Genomic DNA, 22,146 nt, shown 5'->3' with positions numbered 1-22,146 from the left:
GTGGTTGGGAAATGTGTAGGAAATGTTTTGGAAAGGAGAATTTAACTTTGTAATGATTCTTGAATGAATGTATACAAAGTGGTTATCTCGTTTAGTTTTGAAAATTAGTTTAGAAAAATATAACTCGGCAATGATTCTAGTGCGAATGTATGCCAAGTGGTGATTTTCTAATGGAGGTTTTGAAAGGTGTAAGGTGTGAAAAGTAGTTTTAAATTGTGAATAAGCAATTAAGAGTTATACCTATCCGAGGTCTTTCCGGGCATTTCCTATCCTTATGAGGGTAAAACTGTCCTTATTATTGAGAAGTAAGTATTTTTATCCTTTGGATGTGAAAGGGTCATCGTAGGGTCATCGATTGGTCATTGAAGGCAACAGTTGTGAGGATACCTTAGCATTCGAAGGGACGATCATCATTTAACCGTAGGCTACACCGAAGGGTCATCGAGGGACAAAGGCAACATTCGAGGGACTATGATGATTTAACCGAAGGGTCTTTGCTAAGTGGATCCCCATATTCGCGGGACATGACCATAATACCGTAATCGTAGGGTAACAAAAGAGAGGTCCAAGATCGCATATTAAAAGGCAAAGTTTTACAATTAATTAGATAGCCGTAGTCGATTAAGTAATTAGGTCCATATTAAAATCAGTACATTAAGATCAATTAAGCCATTAGGGTGGATCTTCACCATGAAATTAATACATTAAAATCAATTGAGTAATTCAGGATGAATCTCCATAAGGGTATCCCACACATAAAGTGGAATACCTAGCCGGCCATTTCCTCGGGAATATGTAAACCTTTACACAATTCAGCACACGGGTTAGAGCATCAAAGTAAAGTATAATTGAAAATTGCACTACAACACACCAGTCATAATCTCAGGCCAAATGATGCAGAATTATAATAAGTCTTGGTTAGATAGACATAAGGCAGAACAAAGCAGCCACTGTCCCGTTCGCCTCTGCTTCGCCTAGCGAAGGCTCAGCGAATGCTCGCTACAGGCTCGCTTAGCGATGTGCTAGCGAGCGGCCACGGGTTTGGAGTTTGACAGCAGCATGACCTCTGAAAACCTGAACTTTTATGGCATTTGATTACAGGAATAGTATGGTCAAACATTCATGATATTCAAGCATATTTAAATTCGTATGTGAAATCAAATTACATATTCGAAACTTCAATCATGATGCTTTATGTATATAGCGATTACCGATTAAAAGCATAAAACAATAGTGATGCGCAAACCTGCTTGCAACTAAGCTGCTATGTTGAAGAGACTGATCGCTTTTGGTATCGGCTGGAGTTGGGCGGCGGTAGCTTCGGAGCGGAGGAGCGGCCTTCAGGGTTTCTTTATTCGGAACTCTCTACGGTAGCCTCCAGGGTTTCTGTGCCAGGGTTTCCGTCTGTCCTTGTCTCTGTCTTCCTCCCCCTTTCATGACTGAAACTTGGCTATTTATAGTGATTGTGATGACCTAATGGGCTCAGAATGAAGCCCAGAAATTCTGCTATTCGCAAGCTTCGCTAGGCGAAAGAGTTGCTCGCCTAGCGAGCCAGCTAGTTTGGGCTTTTACTGGATCTGATGCTTCGCTGGGGCGAGTGTCATAACGAAGTGTTCGCTAGGCGAAGGAATTGCTCGCCTAGCGAGCAGGCCAGTTTGGGCCATTTTCTGGATTGGGCCTGTTGTGAGCTGGGCTTTTGTTCCTTTGAGGTCAGTGTCTTGCAGAACAAGTCGGAGTGCCTTGAAAAATGTCTTGAAATATTAATGGGCAAATTTTGGGGTATGACAGCTACCCCTGTTCAATATTCTTGAACCGAGAGAGTAGAATGGTATGTGCACCATTCGTGGTCTGGAGGTGGAAGATTATTGAACACTAAAATGCCCCAAAAATTTGCGTTTGTCAATCAGGAGCTAGTCTTGACGGAGATGGGCTTAAAGATGCCATCCAGGGAATTTGATGATGAGAACTTCAGAGTGCGTCGTACATTAGACGATATCTGAAGACATGGGTGTCGTACCGAGTCATATGATAGACCGTATAGTGAGTCATCCATTATGCTGTCGACTTCGCTGGGGAGTCAGAGTGTGTTACACGCTGCTGGGGGTAAGGGATCAGAATGGATCATATGCTAGACCGTATCTGAATACCAGAGTGAGTTGTTCATCAGGCGGATGACTTTGCCGAGGATGAAAAATCAGAATGGATCGTACGCTTGATCGTCTCTGAGTTGCAAAATGAGACCTCCATTAAGCGGGTGATTTCACTGGGGATAGAAGATCAGGCCGGATCGTATGCTAGATCGTATCTGAGTTGAAGATCCAAATGGGTCTTATGCTAGACCGTATTGGGGTTGCAGGATGAGTCGTCCGTTAGGCTGTGTCTGATGATGAAAGGGGGGTAGTCATACGCTAGACTACACTTCAGAAATATACCGTACACTAGGTAGCACCTGAGGAGATGAAGGTCTAACCGGGTCGTACATTAAACTGTATCTGAGCAGAATGAGCCGTCCATTAGGCTGAATCTGATTATAAAAGGGGGGTAGTCATATGCTAGACTACACTTCAGAAATATACCGTACACTAGGTAGCATCTGAGCAGATGAAGGTCTAACTGGGTCGTACATTAAACCGTATCTGAGCAGAATGAGCCGTCCATTAGGCTGAATCTGCTTATAAAAGGGGGGTAGTCATATGCTAGACTACACTTCAGAAATATACCGTACACTAGGTAGCATCTGAGCAGATGCAGGTCTAACTGGGTCGTACATTAAACCGTATCTGAGCAGAATGAGTCGTCCATTAGGCTGAATCTGCTTATAAAAGGGGTAGTCGTACACTAGACTACAATTCAGAAATGTACCTGTCACTAGGTAGCATCTGAGGAGATGAAGGTCTAACTTGGTCGTACATTAGACTGTATTTGAGCAGCATCTGAGGACTTGAAGGTCTAACTTGGTCGTACATTAGACTGTGTTTGAGTGGCATCTGAGGACTTGAAGGTCTAACTTGGTCGTACATTAGACTGTGTTTGAGTGGCATCTGAGGACTTGAAGGTCTAACTTGGTCGTACATTAGACTGTGTTTGAGCAGAATGAGCCGTCCATTAGGCTGAATCTGCTTATAAAAGGGGTAGTCGTACACTAGACTACAATTCAGAAATGTACCTGTGACTAGGTAGCATCTGAGCAGATGAAGGTCTAACTGGGTCGTACATTAAACCGTATCTGAGCAGAATGAGCCGTCCATTAGGCTGAATCTGATAGTATTTGTGTATGCCGTATTTGCGATAAATGTCTGGGATGAGCTTATAGATGCCATTGTTAGGAGGATGTCAGAATGAATGTTGACATGGAGTATATCTGAAAGATGTAGTTGAATCCTGAATGTAATTGATAAAGCTGTCCGTCTGAATGGACCTTTGTTTTGATTGTATCAAGAGGATAATTAACCTGAAAAATAAAGTTAGCTTCATGCCATGTCATGATGCATGCTATGAAACGATGTAACGTATATGATGCGGAATGAAATAAATGTGAACATTGTATGCAAGTATGTGATGTGAAATGATGTAATGAATGCACTATGCTTCTGAAACGTTCTTCCAGGGGACTCTACTGGGAAAATAAATCTCATTCTTCTGGTTGGAGATATTTGTATTGATGACCCTTTCTTAGCTAGGGGTATTTGACTTTTATCTGATGGCAGAGATATTCAACAGAGCCTGGTTGGGGGTAGAAGAGATGACCAATCTAGTGATGCCAATTTCTTCTGGGGAATAACTGGCGTTGCCGGGGAATCGAATTAGCAACGGATTCATTGGGAAGCATGGTTAGACCTTCTCCTCGATCCTGAAGTCGTGTAGCAATTGCTATTACCATTCTAGGCATTTTGGTAAACATTAATCATATTCAAATGCATAAATCAATTCAAATTAAATCAATGGACGTTTACGCAAACAAAACAGAAAAGTAAAAACAAAAGCATCTTTTTGGAAATGAAATTGTATTGATTTTGAAAGAGGGCCTGTAAGCAGGCAATTTGTGTACAAGGAGACAGAAATCCTAGTAAGAGGAAATCGTCAAGAAAACAAAGAGAAAGCTATGCAGAAAAAGTCTTATTGATTTTAATTCCACTACTGTCATTATGTCTTCAAGCGTCTCATCTCCTGTTGTCGGATAGAAGTGATTGGCTTGTTCAGTCCTTGGAACTTGGTTGAAGCTGACTGAGAACGGGACATAGTCTTACGCTTTAATCCCTAATTTTTGCCTGGACCGCCTTTTCAGGTTTTCAATCCACCAGGATACCCTTTTTTTGCCCAAGCCGCCTTTTCAGGTTTTCGACTTGCCGGGTGTACGTTTTTATATGTTTATCCCTAATTTTTGCCCGAACCCTTTTGGTTCGCCGGGATGCCCTTACTTTTGCCTAGATACGTCGACCTAGCGGGTCTCTTTTATGCGTAGTATTTTTTAACTATGTCCGCGTTCACAGGATGCGGGAAATCTTCGCCGTCCATTGTAGCAAGTATCATGGCTCCACCAGAGAATATCTTCTTAACCATAAATGGCCCTTCGTATGTGGGAGTCCTATTACCTCTGGGATCACCTTGCGGTAGAATGATACGCTTGATCACCAAGTCACCAATTTGATATACCTGTCTCTTGACCTTTTTGTTAAATGCCTGGATCATGCGCTTCTGATATATCTGCCTATGACAAACAGCCACGAGTCTCTTCAATCAAATTTATCTGATCGAGTCGAGTCTGAATCCGTTCATCTTCATCTAAGCCCGCCTCTTTCATGATTCTTAGAGAGGGAATCTGAACTTCCACTGGTAAGATGGCTTCCATTCCATAGACTAAAGAGGACGGAGTTGCCCCTGTCGAAGTGCGCACTGAAGTGCGATAACCGTGGAGAGCGAATGGTAACATCTCATGCCAGTCTTTGTACGTTACTGTCATCTTTTGTATGATCTTCTTGATATTCTTATTAGCAGCCTCCACGGCGCCGTTCATCTTTGGCCGGTACGGAGAAGAGTTATGGTGTTTTATTTTGAACTGCGTGCAGAGTTCAGTAATCATCTTGTTGTTCAAATTAGTACCATTGTCAGTGATAACTCTTTCAGGAGACAGCAGGTTTCTCAAATAGATATTTGATAGAATCCATCTTAGAAGTCAATAAAGTGGTATGATTCAACATATACTGTCTTAGTCGGCGAGCAGCCCAAGCCAAAGCACAGCAAGCTTTCTCGAGCTGTGAGTATCTTGTTTCACAGTCGGTACCTTTTGCTAAGGCAGTATATGGCATGCTCTTTTCGACCAGGCTCGTCATGTTGCCCCAACACACACCTCATTGAATTTTCTAACACGGTCAAATACATGATGAGAGGTCTTTCTTCAACTGGTGGTATCAGAATTGGAGGTTCTTGGAGATACTTCTTGATTTTGTCAAAAGCTTCTTGGCATTCATCATTCCATACCATCTCTTGATTTTTTCTCAGTAATTTGAAGATGGGTTTGCAGGTAGCAGTCAAGTGTGGAATGAATCGGGCAATGTAATTCGAGTGCCCCAAGAAACATCTGACTTCTTTCTTGTTTATTTCAGTACCCAGATTTACAATTTCAATTAATTCCTCATGCGGCTGTATAGTCTTTTCTTCTTGTAGTAGTCGGGCAAGTTCTCCAGGGACTTCACAATCTTCCTCGCTTCCATCCTCGGCTTGGTAGATCGGATTTTCAAAGTCATAATGAACAGTAGCAGAATTATTATCAACAGGATCCAGAGTGGCTATGGATCTGCAATTTGTTACGTGAGTGTGTGCAAGAAAACATAGCTTGTTTAAAAGATGACAGGAAAGATAAAGAGCGCAATATTTGAATGCAAAAAGGTCCATTGATTTATTGAATGTGAATATGCTTATGAAATGACAAAACCCTTAACAAATTAGCTACTGTGCCCCGGGCATAGACACAATGCTTTAAGAAGTTCAATTGTAAAAACTAAAAAGTCGCAACACTAAAATAGGCAATAACCATTACTCCTGACTAAAGGAAATCGGGATAGTGTCTTCAGCCTTCCAATTATTGAGTCCGTCACCAATTGTTGGGAAAATCCAGCTATCCCAGTCACAATCGTTATCAGCATCTTCCACAGCATTGACAGTCTTGTCATGACTAGGCAGGGGGGCAGCGATGACCTTAGGAGTCTCAGGCGGATCCAATTCAAATTCTCCGGCGTCGATCATATCCTGAATTTTATTCTTCAACGACCAACAATCATTTGTATTATGCCCGGGGCTATCGGAGTGATACGCACACCTGGCATTGGGATTATAACTAGGAGAAGTAGTGTTGGGTTTTGCAGGAGGATCTCTAAGGGTAATTAAATTTGCTTTTAGCATACCCTGCAGTGCTTGTGCTAAAGTCATATTGATCTTCGTAAACTGCCTTCTTCCCGGGTTAATGTGCCTCACAGATTTCTTGTCTTTTTTCTTCTCGAGCAAGAGAGCCTTCAGTTCTTCCTGCCCCTTGGATAAGTTCAAGATCATGTCCTGGAGTTGAGCATTCTAAGCATGGAGATCTTTGACAGTCTGTCCGAGGTCCATTTTTCTGTTTGCATGAAAACCGTGAGAACATTGATCCCTTTAGAACACCTGTTATGCAATGTTATGCTATGCAATGTATGAAATGTTTTCAAGGACTTTTGGAATTTAACTTTGCATAAACTACCAAAAAGGAAACCTTTTTTTCTTTTCTTTTTTTTTTTTTTTTTTTTTTTTTTTTTACAAAATAGAGCAAAGTTAAATCCCTAAGTCCTCGAAATGGTTAGTTCAATGCCATGATGTTATGATGTTAAGTAAATAACAAGCACAAGCAAGTCACACAACCATCATTCCTAAGTTTTAAGGCTTGCATGAGTTCCATAGGTAAGTACCCTCCCCACTGAAGTTTGGTTGGTTCAACCTGTCCTAGAATAGTAACCGGGTTCTAGAAGGATCTCAGATCATCGACCTTTCTTTAAGTCCACTTCAGTGCAACGCCAAGTGGTTGACCAAAGCTTCCCTAAAGTCCAATCTCAAAGAGTGTAGTATCGAGTCTCAACCAACCCCAGTCGGAACCGAAGTCAGTTATCTCACTACTTTCTAATGGCTAGGATGAGTCAATTAGGGTTCTAAAGGTCTGGTTAATGCTTTGATGACACCACACGAATGCCAAATTTTTCCTCAAGTAAACATGAGGAACATCAGGACATCCAAAGTGTCACATTAACCGTAGCCATCATTTTAACCATTCCAGTATACGCCGGATAGTCGCGATGATTTATTGCTACTTACCTAAGGTACACTAGATCCGGGTGTAGGATCTTTCACTCAAGCATAAAATACCCTCAAAAGAAGGAACAGTTTAAAACATAAATGATTTTTAAGGTGACCTCTCTTTTTATTTCCCCAGCAGAGTCGCCAGTTCTGTCATACGGTGAACTGACTTTATGTGGTTTTAATCGCAATGTCGCGGTTAGCAAGAGTCGCCACCGACTTTTCTTTTATCCAATAAGGAAAGGTGGAAAAGAACAGGAAAGACCTTAATTTAGATTCTTAGGTTCGGGAGGTACATTATACAAAGGGAAGGTGTTAGCACCCTTTGTATCCATGGTTATCCATGGGCTCTTAATCGCTCAATCATTTATGTTTTTCTAGTTTGAAAAAGTGGTTGGGAAATGTGTAGGAAATGTTTTGGAAAGGAGAATTTAACTTTGTAATGATTCTTGAATGAATGTATACAAAGTGGTTATCTCGTTTAGTTTTGAAAATTAGTTTAGAAAAATATAACTCGGCAATGATTCTAGTGCGAATGTATGCCAAGTGGTGATTTTCTAATGGAGGTTTTGAAAGGTGTAAGGTGTGAAAAGTAGTTTTAAATTGTGAATAAGCAATTAAGAGTTATACCTATCCGAGGTCTTTCCGGGCATTTCCTATCCTTATGAGGGTAAAACTGTCCTTACTATTGAGAAGTAAGTATTTTTATCCTTTGGATGTGAAAGGGTCATCGTAGGGTCATCGATTGGTCATTGAAGGCAACAGTTGTGAGGATACCTTAGCATTCAAAGGGACGATCATCATTTAACCGTAGGCTACACCGAAGGGTCATCGAGGGACAAAGGCAACATTCGAGGGACTATGATGATTTAACCGAAGGGTCTTTGCTAAGTGGATCCCCATATTCGCGGGACATGACCATAATACCGTAATCGTAGGGTAACAAAAGAGAGGTCCAAGATCGCATATTAAAAGGCAAAGTTTTACAATTAATTAGATAGCCGTAGTCGATTAAGTAATTAGGTCCATATTAAAATCAGTACATTAAGATCAATTAAGCCATTAGGGTGGATCTTTACCATGAAATTAATACATTAAAATCAATTGAGTAATTCAGGATGAATCTCCATAAGGGTATCCCACACATAAAGTGGAATACCTAGCCGGCCATTTCCTCGGGAATATGTAAACCTTTACACAATTCAGCACACGGGTTAGAGCATCAAAGTAAAGTATAATTGAAAATTGCACTACAACACACCAGTCATAATCTCAGGCCAAATGATGCAGAATTATAATAAGTCTTGGTTAGATAGACATAAGGCAGAACAAAGCAGCCACTGTCCCGTTCGCCTCTGCTTCGCCTAGCGAAGGCTCAGCGAATGCTCGCTACAGGCTCGCTTAGTGATGTGCTAGCGAGCGGCCACGGGTTTGGAGTTTGACAGCAGCATGACCTCTGAAAACCTGAACTTTTATGGCATTTGATTACAGGAATAGTATGGTCAAACATTCATGATATTCAAGCATATTTAAATTCGTATGTGAAATCAAATTACATATTCGAAACTTCAATCATGATGCTTTATGTATATAGCGATTACCGATTAAAAGCATAAAACAATAGTGATGCGCAAACCTGCTTGCAACTAAGCTGCTATGTTGAAGAGACTGATCGCTTTTGGTATCGGCTGGAGTTGGGCGGCGGTAGCTTCGGAGCGGAGGAGCGGCCTTCAGGGTTTCTTTATTCGGAACTCTCTACGGTAGCCTCCAGGGTTTCTGTGCCAGGGTTTCCGTCTGTCCTTGTCTCTGTCTTCCTCCCCCTTTCATGACTGAAACTTGGCTATTTATAGTGATTGTGATGACCTAATGGGCTCAGAATGAAGCCCAGAAATTCTGCTATTCGCAAGCTTCGCTAGGCGAAGGAGTTACTCGCCTAGCGAGCCAGCTAGTTTGGGCTTTTACTGGATCTGATGCTTCGTTGGGGCGAGTGTCATAACGAAGTGTTCGCTAGGCGAAGGAATTGCTCGCCTAACGAGCAGGCCAGTTTGGGCCATTTTCTGGATTGGGCCTGTTGTGAGCTGGGCTTTTGTTCCTTTGAGGTCAGTGTCTTGCAGAACAAGTCGGAGTGCCTTGAAAAATGTCTTGAAATATTAATGGGCAAATTTTGGGGTATGACATCTAGCAAATTCTCGATATGTGTATTCACAACCACCATCAGTTCTTAGTTTCTTCAACTTGCATCCACTTTGCTTTTTGACAAGTAATTTGAACTTCTTGAATTATGTGAATACCTCACTCTTTCTTTCAATAAGGTAAATTCACATGTATCTGGTGAACTTATCTATGAAAGTTAGGAAATAGTAGTTACCTCCATTTGACCTTACTTCAAAAGGTCTACACACATAAGAGTGAACTAACTCTAGCTTTTTCTTTGACCTCATTGGTAAGTCATGCTCGAGTGCTTTTCTAGCTTGATTTTCTTTGCAACATTCCTCACACACCAGACTTGGTTCTTTCACCTGAGGTAAGCCATACACCATATTCTTCTGGTTGAGCATACCCAGACTTCTGAAGTTCAGATGGACATGCATGTGGTGCCATATCCAGTTCTTGTCTTCTTCTACAGTTGAAGTAAGACGTTTGTGATCAACTGGGTTAATCTCTAGTTTGAAGGTTCTGTTGTCTGCCAACGGCGCCTTCAGAATAATCCTTTCATCATGATGATACAACTTTATATGATTCTTTTATATCTTCATGTTGTACCCTTTTGCAAGTAATTAACATACGTTTATCAAGTTACTTGTCGTCGAAGGTACATACAACACATCAGTGATGTTGGCTTTTCAACCATCTTTTCTAACAAGAAAGATGTCTCCCTTTCCATATGATGTGATGTGCTTGCCATCTGCAAATATGATCACTTTGTCAACTGATTCATCTAGCTTGGTAACCTAGTCCTTATTACCAGTCATGTGGTTACTGCATCTTGAGTCTAGGTACCACATGTTAGTTTTCCTAGTGTTCGACTGAGTATTAGTCACGAGTAACACATACTTAGAATCACTATCTTCAGCATGTGTATATTATACTTCATTGTTATCTTTCGCTCGTGCTTCCTTCATTCTTTGATAGTCTCGAGCATAGTGGCCAAATCATTGACTATTGTAATAATGCACATCCTACATGTCAACTTTCTTCTTATAATACTTATTGCCCATCCCTTTTTTGATAGAATCACAGTGATTTTTTTAGTTCTTGCTTAACTTCTCATCATTAGAAATATTATTTCCCTTCTCCTTCCCAGATTTCTTGATGAATCTTTCTTGTAGTGTATGTTCAACCACCTTCTTTCTTTCTAAGTTCCTCTGCTTCATCCTCATCTCATGAGCCTCTAATGAATCTTGAAGTTCTTCTAACTTCATCTCAGCTAGGTTATTGGACTCTTCGATTGATACTACAAAATCAAACATCATAGTCATAGATCTTAACACTTTCTCAATCTTCTGCAAATCATTGATTGATTCACCACACGACTTCATATGGTTCGTCAGCAACACTACATGTGAAAGGTATTATGAGATTGATTCATCTTATTTCATCTGAGTTATCTCGAATTTCTTTCTCAACGTGTGCAACTTCACCTTTTTTAGCTTTTCATCTTCGTCGTACAAGCTCTTCAACTTGTCCCACACTCCTTTTTCTGTTTCTTCTTAAATAATCTTCTCAAATACGTTAGAATTCACACAGTGGTGAATCAAGAAAAGACCTTTTCCATCTTTCTTTCTTTGTTCCTTGGGTGCAGCTTACTGAACATCATCGACATTCGCAAGCTACATCTTGAAATCTGAAGATGATTTTCATCTACGCAACCTACCGTTCGTAGTTTTAACCTTTGAAAACCAGTAGATTCATTAGAAATTATGTTAATGTTGTGTCTCTGTTTTCCATTACAGAGTCTCTCTGAATCGCAAGTCAGGCTCCTTGATACCAATTTGTTGGAACAAATTGTTTTCAAGAAAGATGGGAGAAGAAGAAGAAAAAGAGAGGAAAAAAAGAGAAACTGAATTGTAAAATTGTAATTTTTACAGAGTGAAGTTCTATGTGATTTACAACATATTATGCCCTTTATATAGGCAACTAAAGCTCGGGATTAAAACCTCTACAAATCGACATAAGCCTAAAACATATAAAACACAAAGTACAAAATTACAAGTTGCATTTATACACAACTATATGTTGTATTCAACCTAGTCGAATACAATTGACTCTTGAACTTCGACTAGATACTTTGACACAATCGAATGCTAGCTTTTGACAGAACATTAAATTACAACTTCTAACATTTCTAACATCAAGATGTGCTTTACTATCCTTTACCATGTTAACTTTTAACATCCCTGAATTGTGTCTTAATTCCACATCGTCGGAACCTCCTAGAAATATTTCACATACAAATACGAAAATAATCATTTGTACAAGCTTTTAACAATGTTTATGATATTCCTCAATCACATATGCCAAAACCTTGTGTGAAGGGTGATTATATCACTGGAGTGGAAGATTTCAAACACAACTTACTTGGAAGAATCATTTGGCTAAAATGCTTCACCCAATCACAGTGGCAAACATGATATACATCAAGCTTGCTCCCTAGTGGAAGGACTTAGATTGGTGGGGAGTCATTTCTTTAGAAAAAAGGGTTTTATGAGTTCTTTTTTTTAATCAAAGGTTTTAAAAGGGTGACATTGATTTTCGCTTGGAATCTAAGCCCTGGATTCCTAAAGGTTTTTGCTTTGACCATCGATTTCAACGATAACCTTCAACATCATACATCGGCTCAAGTGTGGGTTCGATAATATGGACTTTCTCAAGAGTATTTAAGACCAAAGATTTTATTCATAATTGTTAGTAGCATTATTTCCCTCATTTGCACTGATGTATGCAAAAATAATCCAATGATTGATAAAAAAAATGGTCAATTCGTGCAAGTTTTGATAGATATGGATCTAACTCAAAAAGTCAGCCACAAAGACCTTATGGAAAGACAAGGATTTTTCTTCTTTATAGACTTTGATTAAGAAAACATTTCTGACTTTTTCACTCACTAAAAAACATTAGGTCGTTATTTGGATATTTTCAACAAAAAAAAAACATTTGGTCAAATAGTGGTCTCGTTCTCGTCCCTGAGTCACTTCTGAAAAGTGGAGTAGTGAGGTACCTACATACACTCTAATACCTAAATCAGTGACTGTCATTGATGAGAGACATACAGTTTTTAAAGAACTTTTGTGTACCTGATTTGATGTTTGTATCCCACTTTTATAGGGATTATCCTTAGTCTCTAATGACCTTGTTCTTTAGTTTTTCATTTATATTATTCATATTTCCAAGTGGCAAGATATAATTTGCTCGATATCTGACAAACCTTTTGTTTTTCATTTTGCTCAGAGTATGCACTCATTCTAAGGCAGGCCAAGAAATTCTTCCTTGTTCCTAGAATCTTTTGATGTTATTGCTCTACTGTCAATTTGGATATAAACATCTTCCTCTTTGACCTTTGTGACCTCGTGGATTACTTTTCCATCAGATCATCAATTGGGGTCGAGACAGAGTTATTGAACAAGTAACTTCAAATACATTAGGGCAAGTGAATTATGATATTTGGATTTTAAAAATACTTTAGAAAAAAATTAATTTTGAAAAGATTGATTTTAAGAAAGAACTATAAGCATAAATTAAGGAGTCGGAAAATATAAATGACGGAAATATAAAGATATGGAGTAATAAAGATCACACTAAAGATTATCCTGGTTCGACCCAAATCACATTACCTACTCCATTTCCCAAGAGTTTCATCTTGAGTTTTCCGCTAACAACAACCTGAGCTTTTACACAGGTTCAATCCAATAACTTGAGCTTTTACATAGGTTCAATCCAACAACCTCAAACCAAGCTTTTTACGGGTTTAGCTTGAAATCTTCAAAACTATTACGAGGTCACAAGATAGCAAATCTCTTAAATATACAAACTCAGCACACAATAGAAAAACACTCATTTAGAAATGAGAAAATCAGTCACTTATATATGGAAAAAAATTGGCTCAAAGAGGTTAAATCAGAGTGTATGTAGGTACCTCACTACTCCATTTTTCAGAAGCGACTCAGGTTAAATCAGACTAGGTTAAATCAGAAAAGGAAAATCTAATATGTTGTGTCACTTAACCAATTAAAAAGGTTACATGGTCAATCAGGAGACGTTACTCTTGTCTTAATTAATTAGATAATGTGTTTTACTTTTCTAATTGATTAGAATTTCTTCTTAGTCGTTTAAGTATTTGTCTTGATTGGTTTTAAGAAGTTTTAAGAAAAAGATGAAGAGTTTGAAATAGTTTTGATGCGTGTGTTTGTGTGCATCACCTTAGTAAGGCCTACTTTTGCTTAAATTACAATCAACTGGTCAAAACAAGATAACTTTGTTTAGTTATATCAACTGGAATTTTTAACGTTTTGTCTTGTCCTTGCTTATTGACGGATGATGTCTGTGGTTTATTCTTCCTTGTTCAGTTGTCATTATCAAAACATTTAAAAGACATTAACTCGTACAACACATAGAACTACATCCTTTCTTTTTTGAAGATGACAACACATCTCTGAGGGAGGTGGTAAACCAAAAATATATAAATGAAAAATTTATTTACGAATTTTAAAAACCTTGCATAAAAAATAATTAAATGATACTTCGTTATCTTTGTTATATAACTTACTCATCGATAAGATTACGAATGATTTAACTCCCTAGGAAAAACAAAACTTTTTTTCCATATGAAACAAATCAACCAACATACTATATGTGTACCTAGTGATTTTTAATGAAAACGAAAGTGTTGTGTGATACTATATTAAAACTCGTGAACTCAACGATCCATCATCAAGTTGGAGCAATAATTGGCCTAATCAATCTTAATCCAACAAGTTCCTATCAAGTTGGAGGAAGAAACCATTCAATGTGGCCAATATGTTTCATGCAAGTCCAATTCATACATCCAAATCATTGTGTGTTATGTGGTCCATTTCTACCATTCATAATGTTAATTGTTTCTTCTTTTGGACAATCAGCTATAATTTAAGGAGAAAACTATTAGCAAACGGTACTTCCTTTCCTATCTAATTGATGAAATTAATGAACTAGTACATGTCAAAAGTATAATAGAGTAAACATTAATCAAATAATTAGGTTATAATCAATCCACAATAATCTTTTCAATAGGCCCACCAACATCGCATCTTCTAGACCGTGGTGTTTTGTTTGTTTTTTTACATTTGCTCAGTTTCTCTTTGTCTCTCTGCATTTTCTTCTTACAATCAAACACACATGGTTGAGAGAGGAAATTACCGATCAAGTATCGTACTTGAGATCTTCATGTTTTTTCAGGAGCATGAAGTTAATATTTTTTGGGGACGTATCATGATTTTGAATTTACGTGCTCTAATATATCCGTCTCCATCCATCTATTTTTTTTGGATTTTGTGAACACGAACATTAACATAAAAAATTATAATTTTTAGACTTAAATGTTATAATGTCCACAGCTCCGACTCTCACCCTCACCAAACCTTGTCCCACCCCACTCTATTTTTTTAGATAAGCAGGACATGTTTATTTACTAAAAGAAATTAGAATTAAACATTAAAAAAAATTAGAATTTATGTGAGGTAATTTTTTATGTAGGGATATTTATGGTATGATACTATAAAAAAAATCGAATTGAATCGAATTAAACTATAATAAAAATTCTTCAAATCATTTCAATTTATTAAAAATTGAACCGAATTAAAATTATTTATTTAATATACAGTTTTGAAACTTCAAACCGTAGTAAATTGTTTAGAAGACAATTTCTTTTTTAAATCGAACAATTTACTAAAAAGCTGAAACGTTAAATTATTTTTTAATTTTTGATTTTAAGATTAAAATTTATTTTTAATATTTTTCATATTTGTTTCAGTTTTAGTTTCACTCCAATACACTTGCTATATGATAACTATTTATGTAGTAAGAGTTGACCAATTAGGAAGAGAGTAGGCCAAATACAAGAAAATTTCGCATATGTGTGTTTTGATTAAGGTTATTTAAATCCAAACCTATCCAAGATAAAATCCCAAAACTATTTACAAAATTAAAAACAGAAAGAATTTTTTCTTATCAATGCTATATAGTATCCTCTGTCCTAAAATAAATGTTATTGTTAACACTTTTACATAAATTAATAAAAAATATAATAAATAAAAAAGAAAATATTAATTTTAAATTATCTTTATTAGTTATTTGTTTATCCTAATTATCATTAATACAAAATGAAAAAAAAAATGATAAAATATAAATATTATTTAGAGATATAACTGAAAGATAAAAAATAAAATTATATTAGAAATTAAAAGTGACATTTATTTAAGAAGAAGTAATTCTTATGAGAAAGAAATATATATTTGAATGTCTTCTAGAAACCCATTCCAATCGGATGTGTTTTGATTTGTTTTAAATCAAATCAAACCTTATACCTATATTTTATTATTTATTTAATTGTTAGTATACTACATTCTACTAATTTATGATTTGTTAATTTTAATATTTTTAATAATACTTAATAATTTAGTTTAATATAATTTATCACATTATATCTTATATCTTATATAGTATTATTTATTATATTATGTCTTTATAATATTAATATTTATATATTATATTTTACAATTATTATTTGAATATTTAAAAATCAATTCAAATTAAACTACATTAAACTGAATAAAACTTAATCCAACAAAATTTTATTTTTAGAATGGATGTTTTTTTTTCTCAAAAATAGCATAAATTGCACACAAAAATTATTTTTAGATTGGATGATTTTTTCCCCACAAAATAGCGTAAATTGAGTTGTGAACAACCTTAATTTTAACTTGTCCAATATTTACTAAAATAAATATATTTTAGTGATTTTCTTAATTCACATTAAGTTTCCTAAAATAGAGTGTCCCTTATTTGAATATGTTGTTCAGATTCTTAGTATCTCCATCCATAACGCGCGATCGTGCGAGTCAAGAAACCGTTATTCAATTTTTGTTGTATAGTATTCAATAGTTAACTAACAAAAGCTATGTACATAATGAAGTGGAAGTTAAACTTGTATACCCCTACTAGGCCCTAAGAAATAACTCCAACCTATCATATACTTACATAAACATAATCCATGTACACAAACTAATGTCAGCTTCTAATATATAATTCTCGTTATCTTTTCAAGACTCACACTATAACATATCCTTAAATTGAAGAGGCCCAAGTGTTTGTATAAGCCTAAGAATAACAGAACTAAAGTAAATAGCCAAAAGCCCTCCACCCAACATTGCATTAAGCTTCATATCTTTTCTAACCAAAACAACAAGTGCCCAAATCAATCCAACCACCAAAAATCCCAATGTTTCCCACAAGTAAGGATCTCTAGGAATCACAACAGATGAAGGATACTCACGCCAGGTTGATGACACAAGAGACAATCCCAATCCAACAACTGTGTTAAATATAGGACCAGCATAACAACCTGAAATTGCTGTTTGTGTTCCATCTGATCCACCATTTAAAGCCATTGTTAAGTTTGTTACTAAATCACCAACTGAATTTCCCCAAGCAAGTACTGTTAATCCAAGTATTGAAGGACTAACTCCACATATATAACCAATTGAAACTAACAATCCTACCAACTCTTGAGCTGAAATGTAACTCCATGTCACACTCATCACAAACCCTGCTGCTAGCCATGGTAACAAGTACTTTTTCGGCGGATTCGACGACTCCGTCGTGAAAATCGCGGTTAGTCCTAATGTGACTCCGACCGATAATCCGATTCCGTAAACTAGTAGGCTTGATGAGTTTGAGAAATTGTTTTTCCAAAGGAAAGATAACAAAAGTGGTGATAACATAGCTGTTGAAACTGCATATAGTTTAGACCATTTCTCTTCACAAACAACCGGAATTGTTAATCTCCTTGGCAAGTAAAGAGGCATATCCAAAACATAAAGTAAAATTCTAGAGATTGAAGATTTCTCATAGCAACAATTCTTCTCAATTTTAAACTCACATTCTTGAGCTTCATTAATCATTCCCTTCTCCATAAAACCAAGTAGAGGAACACCTAAATCATTATCACCTTTGCCATGTCTTGAATCACTTTCACCATCTTCTTCTTTTCTTTTACTTGTGACATAAACAATAACCACATACACAACATACATCAAACAAAACCCAATTCCCACAACAAGGCTAATTTCACCAAGGATGAAGATAGTGAACAAGCAAACAATAACAAACAGAAGAAAACAAATATCTCTTATCAAAGCAGATTTCTGAACATGAATCCCTTTATGTCTAACAGAAATGCTCACAATTCCCACCACAACACATGAAATAAAAGAAGCACCACCAAGAACAGCGTTGAATCCAATATCCTGTGTTCCATTACTCTTGAAAGAAACAAGTGTGGAAAAAACATCATTAGCACCACTACCAAAAGAGAGAAGAGTCACACCAGCAATTGTTGGTGAAAGCCTCAAAAGCTTGGAGAGGCTCTCAAGAGAAGGACAAAAGTATTCAGAAGCAGTGTTAGCTAGAAGATAGAACATGACCAATAACCAAAGGAACAAAAGAGTGTGACCCAATAAAGGGAATCCACCGAATTTGCAATAGAAAAGGTAAAGATAATCAATATAGCCTTGGGAAACACATGGGTCGTTTGATTTAAGGTAAAAGCATTTAGCTTTATAATCAGTTATGCTATGGAAACTATTGCAATTCTCATCATCGTTGGCGCCAGAGACAAAGCTTTTGTTTTTATTGAGGTTGTTGGTTTTGCTTTTGAGAAAAACATGCTCTGAGGATTGGAAGTGAACAAGAAGAAAAACAGAAAACAGCAAGAGGAACGAGGTGTTCAGGAACAGAGTGAAAAACATGCGTTTGGGTTGTGACAATTGTGACATATTGATTGTTTGTAACCTTGTTTTTGAGAGATTATTGATTAAAAAGTATTAAAAAAAAACAGTTTTATTAAAACTTGGTTCTTAAGAAAACCAAAGATTTCATTGTACGAGGAAAAACAAAACAAGAGAAAGAACTACTAACCTTAAACTCAGTTTTGTGTGATGAGTTTTGTTGGAAGAAAGAAGAGATTAAGAGAGAGATAAAATCATTAAGATGTGATTTAGATGATAGATGCAAGAATCGAAAAACATGAAGAGTTAAATGAAAGGGAAAAGAAAGGGTATAACACTCACGCATACACGTGTCGGTGGAAGAGAAGTTGCATTCATGGAAGCAGAGCAGTAGGAGTGAGAAAGTGTAGAGAGAGAGAGAGAAGGAAGTGACGACTTACAATGATGGATGGATGATATTTCATTTGCTCCACAACATGAGCAACATGTTTTTCTTTTTCTTTTTGTATAACTTTTTTTATTTTCCTCGTATCTTTTAATATATATATGAAGGAAAATATAATTTGTGTCCTTAGAATTAAATATAAAAAATTTATTATAAGAATGGTGTTTTGATTTTATTAAAATTTATTTTATCTTCTTATTTTTTTATTTCTAGATTTTTATCATGTAATCTTAAAATTTAAATTAACATAATTCTTATAAAATGTTAGATGAATAAAAGTTTAATATTTAAACTATATATTAAATTAAATTTATTTATTTTTATTGACTAAAGTTTATTATAAAAAAATCAGAGATAGTGATTTGTCACTTTTAGTTTGAATAAACAGTATATTTAACACTTTCATATAGATTAAGATGGTTTGATAATGAAGTAGCGAATAAATATTTTGAAATGAATAATTTTTTTAAATATGATACTTATTTTAAGATAGAGAAAATAATATTTATTTAAATAAAATTAGTATTTTATACCATTAAATTTATAAAATAATTAATGATTCCCTTTATATGTACAATGAATTTAAATATATTTTTAAAAACAATGAATTTAAATATAAACAAAAAAAGTGGTTATCTTGTTTTGGTATAAATCTACATACTAATTCCTTGAATAGATGAGAATCAAAATAAGAAGCAAAGTTTCTTCTTAAGATATTTAACATTGTTATATGTTTAGAGTTTGATTTAAATTCAAAAGTTTTAATGTTTGATGTTTAAAAACAACTAAATTTTAATTAATTATTTATTTAATATTAACTCTAAGGGTTTGATTGGTGCACCAAATAATAGAGAAGATATGCTAATTGTATCACATTTCAATAATGTTTGATAATACAACATCATATGATAAATTGATCTTGACACTTAGACTATCATGATACTTATTCTATCATATCTCAAGTGTCAATTTTTATCTTGAATTTAAGTTGAGTTAGAAATTAATAAAATAGTATAAAAAAATAAATTACTTATTTATCTCTTTAAAATAAGATTAAAAATAGAAATGTCAAAATTAAATATGATATAAATAAAATATTTAAACATTATTTAAAAAAGAGTAACTAATAACTAGTTTATTAAAATTAAAAAATTTAGAAATAAAATTATAATTAAATATATCTAAATATTATCATTATTTTAATTTAAAATTTAATATAATTATCTCACAAATGTATTTTTTCATTTAAGTATAATATATATTACTTTTTATATGACATATCCAACCTATATAATAGAATTATTTATTGTAATATTATCATTTCAAAATATTTTGAGAAAACTCTTTTCCGGAATGTAAATGATAAGCAATTGTTAAAAATTCATCTTTATAGATTGCTTCTAACGAGAGGTGGCTCAGACTTTCTCAGGAGTGACACAATCAATGATTCTCAGACTCCATAACTATCAAGACCAACACGACTATTGAACATCATCATTAATACCAACAAACAATTTGATCATGGGGCATTAAGATCTGAAGTATTATTCACAATTTGATCAACGAACACTTTCAAAGCTGCAATGGATTTCTTGCAAAATAAATTAAGTTTTTACCTTTTTGTATTCAAATCCTTTTGGATCATTGGCCATTATTCACTTTAAGAGTTTTGAAGTATTTTCTTTAGACCATTTTAATTTAGCTAAGAAAAAAGGTTCAATATGATCAAGCTTGTTACAAATTTTGCATGTAAAGACTGGACGATTAGATTTCTTTTAATCATAGCAAATATTTTTAAACACTATAATAGGTTTATAACTTAAGCCATTTTTATTAAATAAAACTCTTTGATTAGAAAAAATTAAATCAAGTTTATCTTTACACTTAGTGAATTTCTCTAAGGTTTCATGCAAGCCGGTTATTTATTTTTTCATAGATTTGTAGAGATTCACATTTATCTGATTTTAAGGATTCACTTATGACACTAGCATTTTCTTCACCAAGAATTTTATTACTATTTTCCAAGAATTAAATATACTCTTTAAGATCAACAATGTTGGTTTCTAATTTCTCATTTTATTTAACAAGTTTAGTAATGAATTTAAAGAGTTGTTGAAGAGTTAAAGAAGTTACGTCAATATAATCTTATGTATCGTAAGTGGCTTTAAGACAATTCTTATTCCTTTGGTGATTCTTTATAAGAGTCCTCGGAAGTCTTTTTAGGTATATTCTCGAAAACATATTTGCATGAATCTCTTTATGTTTCCTTCATTGATTTACCGTTTGTTGTTACCTTTTCTTCAAAATACGATATGAGCGATCTCTGGAAATTCTTCCTGAAGTTGATTCTTCAGAAATTTTGGGCATTGGTTCCTCAAGGATTATTCTTGATGATGTTTATTCATCATATATACTTTGGTTAGATGAGGTTTCTTCAAATATTTTACTAGATGGATCTCTTTCAACAAAGACTCAACTAGATGAATTTTTTGTACAAGTGTTACTGCATGAGGCTTCTTCATCATATGATGACTCTTCCGATGATCGTTCATCTATCGAGATCGGTTTTTCAAAAAAAAATATCGGTGTTGATCTTTCGTTTTTATTTTTTAGTGCTCCTTTAGATGAAGATGGCGACAATGAGGAAGATGGAGGTCTTTTGAGTATGTTTGACCTTCCTTCTTCTTCCTTGAGTATTTGGATCAACTCCTTAAGTTTCTTGATGATCCCATCCTTTCTAAATTCTTCCTAAAACTCAATAAAAACACTAATATCTTTTGAATTTAGGATTATATCATATCTTTAATTCCAACTCTTAATTCTAAGATAGTTGTTATATACAAAATTTCTAATATAACCTCGCAGGGTTCCAATGGTTAAGTATCATCTGCGAGAATGACTCTCATATTAATCTGGCATTCCAACTTCATGGATTTGATTGTTCATTCTCTATTTCCCGATCCTTGGAGAAACTCCATGAATCATCTTAAGAGTGTCTTACATTTCCTGGGTGGAATCACAATTTAAAACATAACAAAATTCCTTAGAAATTAAAGTTTATCAAAAGATACCTGACTTTAAAACCGAGTGTTACTTTTCTACTATCCTCTAAGGTCCAATGAAAACCGGGTTTATTTACTACTTTATCATTAAATGAGACAACATAAATAAATGGACCATTGATTAAAACACCCTATATTTCAAAATCATTTGCTTTTATGAAAGTTTCAAATATTATTTTCCATAATTCAAACCATTCATCATCAAATGGTTGAGATGTATTTATAAAAAGGACTTTTATTAAAAGTGGAAGTGTTCGCAGTTATCATCTTTCTCCCAAGATGATTAGTTGTTAAACATGGATTAGACTTTAATGCCGCATGTTAGACAAGTGACTCCAAACACAAG

The 22,146-nt window shown here is 35.1% G+C and overlaps 1 protein-coding gene across 1 annotated transcript; it reads right to left on the bottom strand.

Moving 5' to 3' along the window:
* Window positions 1–16,417: 16,417 nt before the first annotated feature.
* On the bottom strand, window positions 16,418–18,774 carry LOC127126588 (cation/calcium exchanger 2). The gene has a single exon (XM_051055541.1). The coding sequence runs from the start codon at window positions 18,339–18,341 to the stop codon at window positions 16,620–16,622; it is 1,722 nt and encodes a 573-aa protein (XP_050911498.1). The 5' UTR covers window positions 18,342–18,774; the 3' UTR covers window positions 16,418–16,619.
* Window positions 18,775–22,146: the final 3,372 nt, after the last annotated feature.

This window comes from Lathyrus oleraceus, chromosome 3, assembly GCF_024323335.1.
Source record: "Lathyrus oleraceus cultivar Zhongwan6 chromosome 3, CAAS_Psat_ZW6_1.0, whole genome shotgun sequence".
NCBI classification, from domain to species: domain Eukaryota; kingdom Viridiplantae; phylum Streptophyta; class Magnoliopsida; order Fabales; family Fabaceae; genus Lathyrus; species Lathyrus oleraceus.
Note: the sequence above shows the minus strand (reverse complement) of the source record. Positions and strands in the feature narration are given on the sequence as shown.

Coding starts and splice junctions, on each gene's coding strand:
- LOC127126588 (XM_051055541.1), bottom strand. CDS start 18,341: ATGTCACAATTGTCACAACCCAAACGCATGTTTTTCACTCTGTTCCTG.